At 46.1% G+C, this 16,051-nt stretch overlaps 1 protein-coding gene across 1 annotated transcript in view; it reads right to left on the bottom strand.

Annotated features, from left to right (window-relative positions):
- Positions 1-917: 917 nt before the first annotated feature.
- Positions 918-16,051, bottom strand: part of LOC309517111 (uncharacterized protein) — a 48,510-nt gene continuing 33,376 nt past the window's right edge. The window contains exons 16-24 of the mRNA XM_082196166.1: positions 14,251-14,421; positions 13,336-13,509; positions 11,890-12,060; positions 10,261-10,431; positions 5,744-5,914; positions 4,598-4,768; positions 3,326-3,496; positions 2,538-2,708; positions 918-1,282 (exon numbers count right to left, since the gene is read on the bottom strand). Of these exons, the coding sequence (XP_082052292.1) occupies positions 1,195-1,282; positions 2,538-2,708; positions 3,326-3,496; positions 4,598-4,768; positions 5,744-5,914; positions 10,261-10,431; positions 11,890-12,060; positions 13,336-13,509; positions 14,251-14,421 (1,459 nt within the window). The 3' untranslated portion in view covers positions 918-1,194. The remainder of the gene's footprint in view (positions 1,283-2,537; positions 2,709-3,325; positions 3,497-4,597; positions 4,769-5,743; positions 5,915-10,260; positions 10,432-11,889; positions 12,061-13,335; positions 13,510-14,250; positions 14,422-16,051) is intronic.

The following is a 16,051-nucleotide window of genomic DNA, read 5'->3' as shown; positions in this document are numbered from 1 at the left end:
AAGCAGGATCTTTCCTCTATTCTTCCCTTAGGAGGGCGGATCCTCTCAGGTGGCCAGTACAAACCTGCACTTTCATCTTCAGTGGGTTTTTAGGTCCAGAAGTGCCTCTTATATGCAATCTAGGTGGGGTGAATCCTAGTCCATGGGACTGGAGCAAGTACTGCTTTATGATAAAGTCAACAGCTTGACTGGAGAGGAGACTAATTCTTGCCAGAAATAAAAGCTGGTGAACAGGATTTCTGTCTGTATATTTTTACAGCATGAAGTGAAATGAGGAAGCTGGTCTCCCTTCATAAGAATATAATGTAAGCAAGATGTAGCTAATGTATGGAAGAAATTTAAAATTTATCTTAAAGACTATTATAAACTTGATGAGTGTTAGAATGTCGAGGTTTTTAGAAAGAAAGGGCTACAGTGAAATAAGATTAGATTAATGAAAGGATTAAAATGAAAGAAGTTGAAAAGAAATAGTTACATGTTGCTAAAAAACTATGGACACAGGGATGCAGAAAGGGGAGGTATGGGGAAGTCCGAGAAAAGAAGTTTATGAAAATACGTTTGGAAATATTGCATGTTTTGTATGTTTTGTTTATGTGTTTGTTTGTTATAAAAAAGTTGTAAAACCAATAAAAATCTTATAAAAAAATAAAAAAAAAGATGTAGCTAATGTATGATGCATCCCAATTCCAGTGTGTTTGGTGTGTGGATAAGACGGAGCATGTATCCTGGTGCACTAAGGCAACCAAGACGTGATAAAATTGAGCAAAGGGTGAAGCTTCAGCCTTTAGGGGGAAGAAAAACCCAGGAGAAACCAAGGCATACAAATGAAACGTGAAACACAATTAAAAAAAAACAGTTCTGTTGAGAAGAGCAGAATTCATGGAACACTCACATTCACATCAACCAACCAGCAACAGAATAAACAGGGCAGAAATTTATTATTTGTTCAGCAAACAGTCCTACACTCAGTCCTACACCAGTAAGTAAAACTGGCTGCAGAAACTGGGCACAGCAGTATTGCGGATGTGGCTGCTGCTTCAATTCCCGATTCTCAGTATGGCCTGAAGGTTGGTTTTGTTGCTTCCCAGTGATTGAAGCAGGAGATGATGTGGTTCAGCGGAATCCCAGTTCCCAACAGAGCTATCCAGGTACTCCATCCATGACCATTCCTGTCCTCTGTCATCATAGCGGCTCCTATGTGCCTATAACCAGGTCAGGCTTAATCCTTTTCACGCTACTAAGCTCTCTCACTGTGTCTTCAGATAACTCGTCAATATCGAGTCTGTGAATGGAAGAGAAAGAAACATTCTGTGGCCTCCTATACATGGCAAAAAAGACCATGCACAACTTATACACACTACAAAACTTAAGTGATTTTTTTTTAAAGGCAGTTTCGAGATCCCTGCTTCCCACTTTAATATGCAAGTTTGCATGGTGGTGCTGAACATTTCCTGGGGGAGGAACTCCTCTCGTCCCCTGGAATTAGTTTCTAGGGAAGGTTCTGCAGGACAGAAATTGTGACATTTAAACCTGCTGAGGTTGCTAAGAATGGTTTCTTAAGACATACTATTCTATTCTAGCACACCACTTTCACAGGTATTTGCTAAAATGGCAAATCTTTTTAGCCCCCTGATATACTGTGTACACTCCCCACCCCCCAACCCAATTACATGGAGAGAAAGTCAAAAGTACAGAGATGACTAATGGGCCTTATCAGGCTCCTTACAGCCATTTAAGCTTCCCCTGGGCTTTATTCTTCATTCATTTCCTTCCTTATTTAAACAGCTAAATTGCCTATGCATGCAATCACACTTATGCTCACTGGAATTCTATAGGACTCCTTGGTGCTTATCAGAACAAGCCAGGGTTGAAAAAACTCGATAAAGGAGGTATCTCTAAGTAAGGAGCAGAGAGACCCAGGGTTCAGTGGTAGTGCTTAGATGCAAAAGCCCGAGGCGTGTTTTTAGTGCTTAAATAACAGATGTATTTGATTATATCAAGTAAACGGGTCTAGTTCAAAGCCTGCGATTCTCATGAAAAGGACCTTCTACAGCATGGAGCAGGAACCTGTGGCTGGACTCCAAATCCCATCAGCCAACAGAGCCAATGGCCAGGCATGATGGGAGTCCAAACATACCTGGAGGGCCACAGGCTCCCCATTCATAATCCATCGGCTTTAATCATTATACTCAGCAGAACAATACTATACATTCCATTCTCTATGTACTAATATGTTCCTGGGAACAATCCGCCAACAGTGACTCAGACCTCCACAGGTAAGCATGCTCCTGTTCTCGACTTCTTTCACAAATGCCACCCTTGATTAGGCAATTTCCCCTTGTCCCTTGATGTCCCCCTGCCCGGTTCGACTCACGGTTTGATTGTCACACTGGCTCCCTCGGTTCTTCTCCTGCCTTGTTTTCTTAACTTTCCCCTTTAAAAGTCAGGGGCATCTCTGCCCCCGGAGAGCCTATCTTAGGCAACCACACAGCTCCTCAAATGAACGTTGCACAGCAAGGAAGCTGCCTGCAACTTACTCAATTTCCTCCAGTCCACAGCTTGGGTCTTTCAGTCCTTCACAGAGCATCTTCACTCCGGAATCTCCCAGTTTGTTACCCCCCAGCTCCAGCTTCTTCAGACTCTGGTTGGTGCTGAGAGCAGAGCAGAGATCCCTGCAGGAAGCCGAGGTGAATTCACAATTCCATAACCTGAAAAAACCCCAAACAGCTAGGATGGGAGGGGCTGCTGACTTGTTCCTTACTTGTAACTACAACTCCACAAAGTATGAGGGTGGCAACAGTTTGGAAGAACTCTTGATATATTACAGGCAACCCCCAATTTGTGCCGGGGTTGCATTCCACACCTTCATGCGCGTCACCGTTGTTGGTGGAGTGCGCATGAGCCCCCCCGTTACACCCTCTTCCAGGTCTGAAAGTGGTGTGGGCATCCGTGGTCACACACTGAGAGCTGCCTATACTCACAGTGATCCAAATTTCTTAACTAGTCAAATTCATTGTACTTTCCTTATTGTGTTTCAGTGCTGTTACATTTGTTCATAGAACAGAATTTGCTATGAAAAGCTACCTATTGAGAATTTCAGCTTTCAGGCTTTGTTGGGGTTTCGGGGGGTTGTAAAGAGAAAAGTTACTAGCCTTCACTCTTTGTTGGAAGGAAAAGCTTCATCGTATTTCCATGTTCTTCTCACTGTTACCTTCTGTTAAGCATCCGCTGCTCATTTCCTGACAATATTTTTGTTTTTGAAAAACTGAATTATTCAAAAACAGATTAAAAAAAAACTGTGTAGATAGGAAGATTTCTTACTTACGACAAAATCTGAAGCTTGCAGCCTGGGTGTTTCAGTGCCTCACACAGCAGCCTCATTCCTGAATCTCCCAATGGATTGTTCCATAAATCAATGGCTTCCAGCATCTGGTTTGTGCTGAGGGCAGAACAGATCTCTCCCCAACCTGCTGCTGTGATTTCAGTGCTACACAAGCTGCAGGACACAAGTGCACCTCGTGTGACCATGGGTTTCAGGAGGGGTAGAAGAGGGAGCCCCTGTGGTTTATGGTGAGACCGCCAAGACTGAATTGGGTGAGTGGAGGGAGTTTTCTTAGGAAAGACACCAAAAGGGCAGGAGATATTGGGCAGCTTTTAAAGAAGAAGTCCTGCTGGTGCAATGCGCCTTTCTCCTCTCTCCTCACCTGGCACTCCCTCTGCAACACCCCCACCCCAAATTGGCTCAAGGAGAAGTTAAGAGAGCCCCCAGAGCAGGATGTGGAGGAAGAAGAAGGGGATCAGTCCATCTGGGAATCTGAAATGTGATTTCCACAACGCTGTGTTGAATGCCTCCATGTATCATTGTGGTGGGATGGACCATAGATTGGAGATGGGAGGGGAGGAATGGGGTGGGCAAGGGAAGAGGTAAAGTCCACTTGGAGGGATGGAAAACACAGGAGAAATTAGCCTGGAGTGGGGAAGGGCCTCCTTTGGCTAGGGCATGTGTACTTTTGCGATTAGGAATGTGCACATATAAAGACTATAAAAATGAAAACAAGAGAGAGAGAGGTATGAATGGATGGATGGATGGATAAGGAGGGATTTTCCCCATGAAAACTACCGTATTTTTCGCTCTATAAGACGCACCAGACCATAAGATGCACCTAGTTTTTGGAGAAGGAAAACAAGAAAAAAAATATTCTGAATCCCAGAAGCTAAAACAGCAAGAGGGAGCGCTGCGCAGTGATCCCTCTCGCTGTTCTGGCTTCTGGGATAGCCGCACGAAGCCTCTTCAGGGCAGTGAGATGAATGCTCCCCCTGCTCTGAAGAGGCTTCGCACGGCTAAGCCAGAAGCTAGAACAGCGAGAGGGAGCGCCGCACAGCAATCCCTCTCACTGTTCTGGCTTCTGGGATAGCTGCAGAGCCCGCATTCACTCCATAAGACACACACACATTTCCCCTTACTTTTTATGAGGAAAAAGATGCATCTTATAGAGCGAAAAATACGGTAGATTCCTCATATGCAACAGAACATAATTCCAGACCCACAAGCACTGTGCTCATGATCTGAACCCGAAGGAACAGAGTTCTCCCTTACCACAATTTCTGCAACGTGCACTTTGGATATTTCAGTCCCTCACACAGCAGCTGCACCCCGGAATCCCCAAGCTGGTTACCTCCCAGGAAGAGTTCGGTCAGCGTCTGGTTGCTGCTGAGGACAGAGGCAAGATCTGCACAGCAGGCAGCAGTGAGATCACAATTGTACAAGCTGCAGGAGAAAAAAAGCATTGGCTGTGTTATGTTCACACAAAAGCTAGAAGAGTCCCTCTGCATTCCTCCATCCCGTTTGCAAGTTTGTACCGCATCTAATCACTCTGTACAACTGGATTCCGGCAGGGCATGGAAGAACAGGGTTTTAAGGGGATGGCTTGAAGTGTAAAGACCCTTCTCCTGTTTCTTCAGATCACCTCGCAACTTTCTTCAAATACAAACAATTCCTGTCACCTGCAGCAATTATCCTGCAGCCCCTATGTAACAAACTGGATGACAAGGGCTTTCTTGGTCATGCCTCAGCTGACAGTAGCTGCTACTGAACCCATTCAATGAGCAAAAACGGGCTTCTATGTTCCTCAAAGAGTTTCCTGGAGGTGCAGAAACTTCTCACTCTGAAACTCAGGCAGAGAAGATGTGTAGTGACACTCTCAGTCGGGGGTAGGCAACCTAAGGCCCGGGGGCCGGATGTGGCCCAATCGCCTTCTCATTCCAGCCCACAGATGGTCCGAGAATCAGCATGTTTTTACATGAGTAGAATGTGTCCTTATATTTAAAATGCATCTCTGGGTTGTTTGTGGGGGATAGGAATTTGTTCTTTTTTTCCCTTCCAAAATATAGTCTGGCCCACCACATGGTCTGAGGAACGGTGGACTGGCCCACAGCTGAAAAAGGTTGCTGACCTCTGCTCTCAGCACTTGATGGCAGGAAATGTAAACCAATTTTTTTGGTTGGGGTAGGGGTGAGGGACAACCTGTTAATACCCTATGAATAGTTAAGGTGAAGAAATCAAAAATTAGGAAGGGATCTTGGAATACTGCGATTCCAAACAGAAGCAAGTGATGCCTCAACAGGCTTGACTGGCTCCTGCTTGGGGTGCAGCATTTCTAGGGTCCCTTCACTCTCATGGGGGGGGGCAACCTGGGCTCCAAAGATGCTATCCAACCCCAGAGGGATCCAGCCGATTACTTGCTTGAGGAGCTGCAGCTTGCAGTGCGGATGCTTCAGACCTCTGCACAGAAGCTTCACCCCTGGATCTCGAAGCTCGTTACATTCCACCACCAGCTCTGTCAGAGTCTGTCTGACTGCGAGAGCAGAAGAGAGATCTTCACAAGAAGCAGCTGTAATATTACATCGGGCCAGCCTGTGTGAGAAAGAAAAGATGAAAGAAAAACCTATCCCGTTCACGTTTTCCCCCACAAACAGCTTCTGCTTGCTAGAAGACCCTGAAGCCTTTATTCCTAGCCACTGTCAGGATGAAGGAGTCTTGAAGGACTCAAAGTAACATTGCAGCTGTGCAGGCACTCTGAGGAAGGATTTTGGTTTGTGTATGTGGTTTTGGTTCACTCACAAGCACACAGCCTGCTCCTATTCACACTCCTCTGTGTGGTCTCAATAGTCAATTAAAACTGACCAGACTTTGTTGTCTATTTCATGTTTCCAGGCCTGTCCTTCCAAATGCATGAGAAAGTTTATCTTTCATGTTCATAAGAGCCAACACTCCCCTCTGGGTCTTTTTCAACTATCTGACTCTACCTTCATTCCTGTGCTGCTGAATAGTGCAGAGGTACAAGGGACCCACCTGGTGCAAGGGGATGGCAGCTTACACCAAGGGTGATGAACCGTTGGCTCTCTAGATGCTGCTGAACTACAACTCCCATCAGGCCTAGCAAGCACGGCAAGGATGGTGGGACTTGTAGTTCAGCAAGGATAGTTCCCTCCCTTCGACATAGAGCTAGGGCCCTTCCCTGCCCCAAGGCAAGTGCAGCAGCAATCAGCTCTGCTCAGAAAACCTAAATTCCCTTCAGGTTTTCATGCAGATCACCTTGTGCCATGTGTGCTGGGTTTGTGTGTACAATTCCCACTCTGTATGTGATGCAAAGGCTCTCAGAGCAACTCTGCCTTCTTCCTATGGTCACAGTCCTGCTGCCAGACGTTTTAGGAGGGGTAGGAAATCAAGAGCAACAAGCAGGTGAAAACTGGTTGGCTCTGCCGGTCCATCCTCATTTGTGGGTGGGTGGAGAAAGAAGACAAGCATGTCAGTAAGCACAACAGATCCATGATGAGAAACCTGCAGGGAGACTACAGTGCCCATGACAAAGTGTGGCCCCCTAGAAGTGACAGAAATGGCTGAGAGATCCGCAAAGCCAGCTGGATCAGCCACAGAGAGCAAGCAGCGTCTCTGAAGGCCCTCGGGAGTGCTGGGTCATGATCCATTTCCCCTCCTCCTTACCTTCAGGTTATTCCTCTCTACATTCCTTCCTTTGCCTTTCCTCTTCTGCTATGTTTATCAAGCAACTTTGAAATATATATATATATATATATATATTTGCTTTCGTAGATTTTCACGGGTACAGGAATGCAGGTTTTGGTGTCTTCGGGTGTCTTCCCGTGTAAGAGTCGGGGTGTCTGTGCGACGTTTCGACGAGGTCTCACTCGTCATCTTCAGGCTGGTGCTTTCGGCTTCTTGTTACTGGAACAGAGCAGAATCTGGTGTTTGAGTTCCTATAAATACTGTTGAGGGGTGTGGTGTATAGCCTCCAACGTTCTGGGCAGAGAGGAAGTTCCTAGATTAGTGTGCCTTTTCTTCTTTTGTTCCTTAATTACTTGAGGGATATCTTGAGTGATTTCATGAGTGATATTCTGAATACCACTGGGTGGGTCATTAAGTGTAGATTAGTTGCTAAAGCTTTCGTGTCTTGACCTCTTGAGCTTGTGAAGAGTTTTTCTGAGAAGATGGCTGTGCTGCATTTAGTTGTGCTCTGGCTTGGCTTCGTGTATAGGGGCGAGCTGTGGTTTTGTGCCTTGTGCCAGCCAGATCTGTGTAGGGATTGCAGGGGGGTGCAGCATCCGGAGGTGCCACTATGGTTTGGCTACTGGATGGAGTCTGTAATATGTCTGTGGAGAGGGTCTGGGTTTGGGTCTGGTGTGGTTGATTGGTGACGGCGTTCTGTGTGCCTCTGGTTCTGGTGTCGGTTTTTGTGGGGAGGGCTAATTTCCAGATGTCTGGCAGGCGGGACGTGTCGTCACGCTTGTTCATGTTGTGAGGGTGTTTCTCTATCTCGATGGCTTCCATGATTATTCTCTTGTGGTGATGTTCCATGTTAAAGAGCAATTTGGAATCTGCAAAATTAATTTCGTGTCCTGTTTCTTTCATGTGTTGGAAAAGAGAGGAAGTTTTTTCTTCTTTTTTGACGGCATTCTTGTGTTCTGCGATACGTGCATTTATTCGTCTGTTTGTTTGTCCAATGTACGTGGCTGGGCAGACTTTGCAGGGTATTTCATAGACCCCTTGGTTTTCCAGCTGGATTTTGTCTTTTGGGTTTCTGAGGATATTGGCTATTTTTTGGTTGGTGCAGAAGGCTGTTTTGATATTGTGTTTATGGAGGATTTTGCTAATTTTGTCTGTAGTGCCCTTGATATAAGGAAGGAGGGCCATGCCATTGTTTTCTTCTGTGTCTTGGTTTTTGGGGGGTGTTTCTTTTTGGATTAGCTTCGTAACCCTGTTTTTCTGGTATCCATTGGCGATTAACACATTTCTGGTTAACACTGTTTTTCTGGTATCCATTGGCGATTAACACATTTGAGAGATTCTGTAACTCAGTTGTCAAGTGGTCTTTGTCAGCCAGGCGTTTGGTTCTGGAGATGAGAGTCGTCGAAACGTCGCACAGACACCCCGACTCTTACACGGGAAGACACCCGAAGACACCAAAACCTGCATATATATATATATATACACCTTTGTAATTTGGCCACACGGGAAAGAAAAACTAGATAGCTTCCTCACACATCTCAACAGCCTACACCCCAAAATACAATTCACTATGGAAATAGAAGACAACAACCAACTCCCCTTTCTTGACGTCCTAATCTACAAAAAACCTGATGGCTCCCTAGGACACACTATCTACCGGAAAAAAACACACACCAACCGCTACTTACATGCACAATCACACCACCACCCTGCACAAATAAACTCCGTAGCCAAGACTCTCATCTCCAGAACCAAACGCCTGGCTGACAAAGACCACTTGACAACTGAGTTACAGAATCTCTCAAATGTGTTAATCGCCAATGGATACCAGAAAAACAGGGTTACGAAGCTAATCCAAAAAGAAACACCCCCCAAAAACCAAGACACAGAAGAAAACAATGGCATGGCCCTCCTTCCTTATATCAAGGGCACTACAGACAAAATTAGCAAAATCCTCCATAAACACAATATCAAAACAGCCTTCTGCACCAACCAAAAAATAGCCAATATCCTCAGAAACCCAAAAGACAAAATCCAGCTGGAAAACCAAGGGGTCTATGAAATACCCTGCAAAGTCTGCCCAGCCACGTACATTGGACAAACAAACAGACGAATAAATGCACGTATCGCAGAACACAAGAATGCCGTCAAAAAAGAAGAAAAAACTTCCTCTCTTTTCCAACACATGAAAGAAACAGGACACGAAATTAATTTTGCAGATTCCAAATTGCTCTTTAACATGGAACATCACCACAAGAGAATAATCATGGAAGCCATCGAGATAGAGAAACACCCTCACAACATGAACAAGCGTGACGACACGTCCCGCCTGCCAGACATCTGGAAATTAGCCCTCCCCACAAAAACCGACACCAGAACCAGAGGCACACAGAACGCCGTCACCAATCAACCACACCAGACCCAAACCCAGACCCTCTCCACAGACATATTACAGACTCCATCCAGTAGCCAAACCATAGTGGCACCTCCGGATGCTGCACCCCCCTGCAATCCCTACACAGATCTGGCTGGCACAAGGCACAAAACCACAGCTCGCCCCTATACACGAAGCCAAGCCAGAGCACAACTAAATGCAGCACAGCCATCTTCTCAGAAAAACTCTTCACAAGCTCAAGAGGTCAAGACACGAAAGCTTTAGCAACTAATCTACACTTAATGACCCACCCAGTGGTATTCAGAATATCACTCATGAAATCACTCAAGATATCCCTCAAGTAATTAAGGAACAAAAGAAGAAAAGGCACACTAATCTAGGAACTTCCTCTCTGCCCAGAACGTTGGAGGCTATACACCACACCCCTCAACAGTATTTATAGGAACTCAAACACCAGATTCTGCTCTGTTCCAGTAACAAGAAGCCGAAAGCACCAGCCTGAAGATGACGAGTGAGACCTCGTCGAAACGTCGCACAGACACCCCGACTCTTACACGGGAAGACACCCGAAGACACCAAAACCTGCATATATATATATATATATATATATATATATATATGGGGGCTATGTTCATATTCTTTCTGCTATTTTAAAGTATACAGCTATTTGTTCCTGCATGCAAATATATTAACCCTCTCCCCAATAAGCTGGATCAAGGATGCTATAGTTGTGCAAAAGGGAATCACCTCTTTTCATTTCCCTTGAGAGCAGACATTTCTTTGTATTCTGCAATACACCAAATCATGGAACTCCACAGCACAAATCCCAGCCGCTGCTCACCTCAGTTTTTGCAGCTTGCAGCTGGGCTGCTTCAGCCCCTCACAGAGCAGCCTCACTCCAGCATCTTCCAGTCCATTATATTCTAGTGCCAGTTCTGTCAATGTCGGGCTGGTGCTGAGAATGGAGCTGAAATCCCCACAACAGGCAGGGCTGAGCTCATTTGTGTCCAGTCTGCAAGAGAAAACAAACAGATCCAACAAGTGCAAACATGGCTCACTCACTTCTACAGGCCCCTTCTATTTCACCCTCTGATATTAAGAAGATATGTTGTGAAACAACAGCCCTTCCACTCTAAATCGCAGTGATCACGTCAGTGAATTTCTTCACTTTACAGCTGATGCAGCCTATAATTGGTGGGTGATGAAAGGAAGGCTGTCTGCCTCCATAGCTAAGCTGCATGTATACCGTGATCTGTGGATGGTTCTGATGTAAAACTCAGGTTGAGACCCTTCAGCCGGGGCCTCACCTATAGCATGATATTCACTGCCGCAAAGGCTGGGCACATGCTCCCATTTACTCTGTGTCCAGTTAGCTGCAACCAACGATCCATATCTATGCTGCAGTGATCCTATTAAAGGCTGTGTTTTGATGCATTTCCTCCCAAACCAGCTTCAACACGACTTGAGAAAAAGAGCCACCCGGCTGTGCTTTAAGATAGTTCAGGTGTACCCAGCCAAAGCCTCACTCTCCCTGTCCTCATCCATCACTGAGCTCTCGGCTCTGGTCCCAGAGAATTATTTTAGGCATGTGAGAAATTATTCTGTCATGGAGGTGATAAGACCACAGCAATAAAGGAGAAAGGGGGAGGATTCCTGATATGGAGAGCTGGTTTGGACATTCAGCTCACCTCCATCTGACCTCATCACATACACGCCCTCCAAGGCACGGGTGGGGAACTGGCTCTGGCCAGGGAGCGGGATCCCATGCTGCTCCATCCCCACCCCAAAGGGTCAACCACCTGTCAGTCACCTGCTGTCAACAGAGTCCTCCTGTGCAGCCCTGATTGTTCAAACTGTACCTGCAAAGGAAGGCTTTTCCTTTGCTGCTAGAAAGTGCTAAATTCTGCCAGCGGCTAGAAATGAAGAAGCCGGAATGTGCTCCCGAGTCTCCCTTTTCAAACTGGCCAGTTCCGTCCCTAGTGTTATATATGGGATGGAGGAAACACCCGTGAGCTGGATGTTCACACACGGATTTTGCAATTGCAAGAGGTTTAGAAGAGGAGTCGAAAACTCTGACACTGAATGCACACCTGAACTTCCTGGTCAATCAAACATTTCCTAATACCTTTATGCAACTGTAGCTGAACAGAAGGTCCTCAATGGAAATTACATGGAGGCCAGTCTGAAGGTCTGTTCCTACAGACTGCTGGTTTACTCTGGTTCTGCTTTGCAGGGAAGAGGAAATAATAAGTGTTTGCGATATTGTCAGATTTTCATCCCTCCCTTCCAGGAAGGCAGGGTGGGTTATCCTTTGTTTTATCAAGAAGAATAAAGGCATGAATGATCCTACAACTCTACAGAAATCAAGAGACCAGACTATGTTGTCCAGCAGGACCCCTGATCTACCCAGGGCTCCTTGAAAGTAAGCTGTCCAAGGACTTCACACGGAAGGAATTTGGCTCCCACTTACAATAAAGTTTGCAGTACGCAGTTTGGATGTCTCAGTCCTTCAGACAACAGCTTCACTCCTGCATCTCCCACTTTGTTACATTCCAGGTTCAGCTTCATCAGAGTCCGGCTGGTACTTAGAACAGGGATGAGATCCTGACAACTGGCAGCTGAGAGATTGCAGCTGTCCAACCTGCATAGTGTGTGCAAAATTGTTATTACTTTCTTGGGGGGGGGGCACTTGCTGAGCCTCTGCTTCTTTCATACTTCAAGCTGCAACCAAGATAAGCTGCATCCCATTTGTACTGCAGTGCTCTCTCTCTCTCTCTCCTCCCCATGCCATATGCCAGAGTGGGTGTGGCCAAAGTAGAAATGTGGGAACAGTGAAGACTGCAGTCCTCAAGTTTGCTATCCCAAAGGCTTTCCTATCAGCTATTTTCAATAACTGTGACCAATTAATTGCTATCAAGGTTGGGTCTGAGGGTGGCAGTTCACTTTCTTGCCATTATAGTAACACAGCAAAATGCACACTTTTTTTAAATGGACAAATTAATTGGGGGGGGGAGTCTTGGGGATCCCACAAAAAAACTTTGGGGATTGCAGCACCACAGTGGGTGATCTGCAAGACTTCTGATTTCTCTTTGTCCCCTCCCCAAAATCTGCTCTGGAAGGTTCAGAGCAGAATTTTGGGTGGTTGTGCAGTGCAAAACATGAAAGAAAACACATGGCATGAGAAGACATCAACTTGTGCCATGATGATTCTCTTCCTAAATTTAAAAATAAAAAGTTCTGAGGCCTCAAACATTCAATCTTTTAAAAAGTAAGTGTGTGTTGGAGAGGACCACAAAACATGACCCTGGTTTAGACTACTGCAGGATGATCTGTGTGTGACTGCCCTTGAGGAACGTTCAGAAACCTTTCGTTATTCCCCGAGTTGGTGAGGCTCATTTGACAACAACGAAAAGCTGAGCCTTTAGCGTCACTGGCCCGATCCTATGGAACACCCTGCTGATAAAGATTCAGCATGTAACTTCTGTACCAACTTTTAAATGCCTGCAGGAAACTTTTCTATTCCACCAGGCCTATGCAGACAATTAAGAGTACATCCCCCCACAATGGACTGCTGATATTTTTGCCTTTAACTTGCTATGATGTTCTTGTTTGGTTTTATGTTTTATATTGTTGCAAATTACTATTCTATATTTTTATGATACAGCAGTATAATAACTATTTTTAAAGCAAAATTAAAACTGCAGCTGGTGCCGTTTTGGGCTTACGATTCCACCACCATTGCCTGATTCACCTTGGCCCCCAGTGCTATTTTTGAGTCCATCTTAAAGTGACGGCTAAGACCTAAAAAAATTGGATCACCTGCTTGGTAAGACCACCTGCTTATCAAAAAGCACTAGGCCTGATCCACCAGCTCTGGGCTTTGGCAGTCTGACTCTGAAAGCATGGTGCTCCTCACCCCAAGCTCTGCAGCTTGCAGTTCGGATGCTTCAACCCCTCACACAGCAGCCGAACTCCTTGATCTCCCAGTAAAGGATTCCAACCCAGTTCCAGCTCTGTCAGCTTCTGACTGGTACTGAAAACAGTGGAAAGGTCTCTGCCAGAAACAGAAGTCAGGCCACAGTCCCTCAGTCTGAAAGGTAAAAAAAGAGGTGAGTGGTTGAAAAAGCCTGAGATCGAGATGACATCACGTGGCTTCTCACCCTTCTTCTAAGACTCATGAAAAAGAAGGTGTGATCCAGCACAGGAGAACCTTGCGTCCTTTTCACATTAGGCAGATCACATTAGGCCCACTTGCCTAACTAGGTATAGTGATCGTTGGTTTCACTGAGGATAGTTATGATTTAATTCATTGGGGAACTTAGGAATATCCATTTTCAAACAATGGTGCCTTTAATGTTGAAAGATGCTTTGGACTAAGAGATAAAAGTAAGTCAGATTAAAACTGATTAAAAACACACACATACAGTATATACACACTTTTCTGTATGTGGAGTTAGGATCTGTGATGGCAGGAATTATAGAATATGGCAAACAATACCCAACATTATACATCACAGTGTGTATATAGAAGGAATACACACAGATGCAGTGTGAATCAAGATACAGAAGAGGGACCACAAGAAAGGGAGATACTGACAGCACACACCTGAGAGATAGTGGGCCCTTAAGCTTCATGTTCTAGTTTAAAATTTTGAAATCTCTCCAAAACAGTCTTTTCTCCAAGAGGGAGAAATTGTGCTGTGGTTGTTTTTTAAAACAGAAAAACCCCTGAGTAATTCTGCACACCTAAAGACAACTGACGTTGTGCACCCTCAATGCCTTTATGTTCCACTGGTAATGCTTAGGCATAAGAAGCTTTTTTTCAGCTTACCCCAGTTTTTCTAGCATACAGTTGGGATGACTCAGCCCTTCACATAGCAGCCTGGCTCCCAAATCCTTCAGAATGGCTGCCTGCAAGTCCAGTTCTACCAGCTTCTGGCTTGTTGAGAGAACAGTGGAAAGATCTGCACAGCAATTGTCTGTGAGCTGGCATCCATTAAGCCTGCAAAATGGGACAGAAACAGCTCCATTGGCCAGGTCTTTCCCTGGGTATCCTTTGGACAAACCCTCATAAACATGGCTGATTCTTCTCTAACATCTCAATGATGCAGCAAATGTTGATTACGCACAGGCCACCTGAACGTGTGTAAAACATTCTGCATCTGGAGCTTTTCTTTTTCTCCTTAGGTGGTTCAAAGCACAACAGCTTTTAATATTCCCACTAAATTAGCAAACTCTTTCTCTGGGATCCACGAAAAAGCTCTGGAAAGTTGCCATAGGCAAATGGAAGGCATTTGAGAAGCATGCTAAAGACCAACAGATATGGGGAAATGGAACCCAGCTGTAAATAACTGGCTTAGGCAACAAGCGACTTCTAATTCTGTCCTGCACAGGAGGCTAAGCTGTGGCCCTTCGAATGTTGTTGGGCAGGAACTCTCATCATCCCTGACCCCTGGGGTCAGGCTTGCTGGGGCTGATGAGAGCTAAAATCCAGCAATATCCAGAGGGGCCACAGGTTCTCCTCTCCTACTGTACTGAAAACACAGAGAGATGGACCTTCACATTAACAGCTACCCTGGCACATGGGGTGTGTTGGTCCACCCAGTGGCAGAGGAAGCCACACCTGGGGCGGCGTGCCCAGGGGCGGGCAAGCCACCCACAGGGGTGGGGCGCACCGCGGGACCTCCAGAGTCTGCCTGCCTCCTCCCACTCAGCCACCTTACAGCTGGGGGGAGGCAGAGGGGGAACGTTTGGGCAGCGCAGAGAGACACGTGGCTCAGACCTGGCAGTGAGTGCCGCCTGGCATTTTGTCACCCCCCCCTCAGTGGTGACACCCGGGGGCGGCCCGCACTCACCTCACCCCCTTCCTCTGTCCCTGGGTCAACCTGGTCTTTCCAACGGCCTTCCCTCCCCTCCTGGCCAAGAGGAGCAACATTTTTGTCAGGTCTTGCTAGCCAAGCCAAAAAGAGTAGATGGCTTCCTGTGGTATTAAAGGTGTGTTGGGTGCTGGAGTGGCTAAGGAAGCACCTTGCTAATGATTTCTGGAGGAAAGGCCAGTGGGGAGCTTGCCAATTTTGCTGCTCCGCAATCAGGGTGCCCCAGCAAGAAAGCAATCCCTGGCTGACCTCCCAAGCTTGGAGCCAGAGAATGTATGGGATCTCCGTATAGTTGTGGGGATGATCTCCACCCACCTCCAAAGTCTAAGGTGGAGAGAAAGAATGATCACTGCTCACACTCACCAGAGGCCTGTGGCACATGAGAATGGAGAAGCCTGTCCCTCCTGACATGTGATGACTGACATGTGAAGGAAACTCTGAAACACTTAATTGTTAGTACAGGGGGAACAAACTCTGCAAAACTGGAAGTAGGTGTTCCAGCTAGCAAACTTTGCACTGGAAGCCAAACGGAAGCCAAACAGTGGAAGGGCACTGGCAGTGGGAGGCCTCATTAGGGAAAGTGCGCCTTGGTTTAAGAACACTTTTGGTGTAAGAACAGACTTCCAGGACAAATTAAGTTTGTAAACGGAGGTACCACTGTAGAGTGGTACCTTGGTTGTCAAACGGCTTGGCTCCCAAACAAATAAGCTCCCAAATGTCGCAAACCCGGAAGTAAGTGTTCCAGTTTGCGAACGT

This window comes from Podarcis vaucheri (genome assembly GCF_965113315.1).
Source record: "Podarcis vaucheri genome assembly, chromosome: 1".
NCBI classification, from domain to species: Eukaryota; Metazoa; Chordata; class Lepidosauria; order Squamata; family Lacertidae; genus Podarcis; species Podarcis vaucheri.
This window is presented reverse-complemented; position numbering and strand designations above follow the sequence as displayed.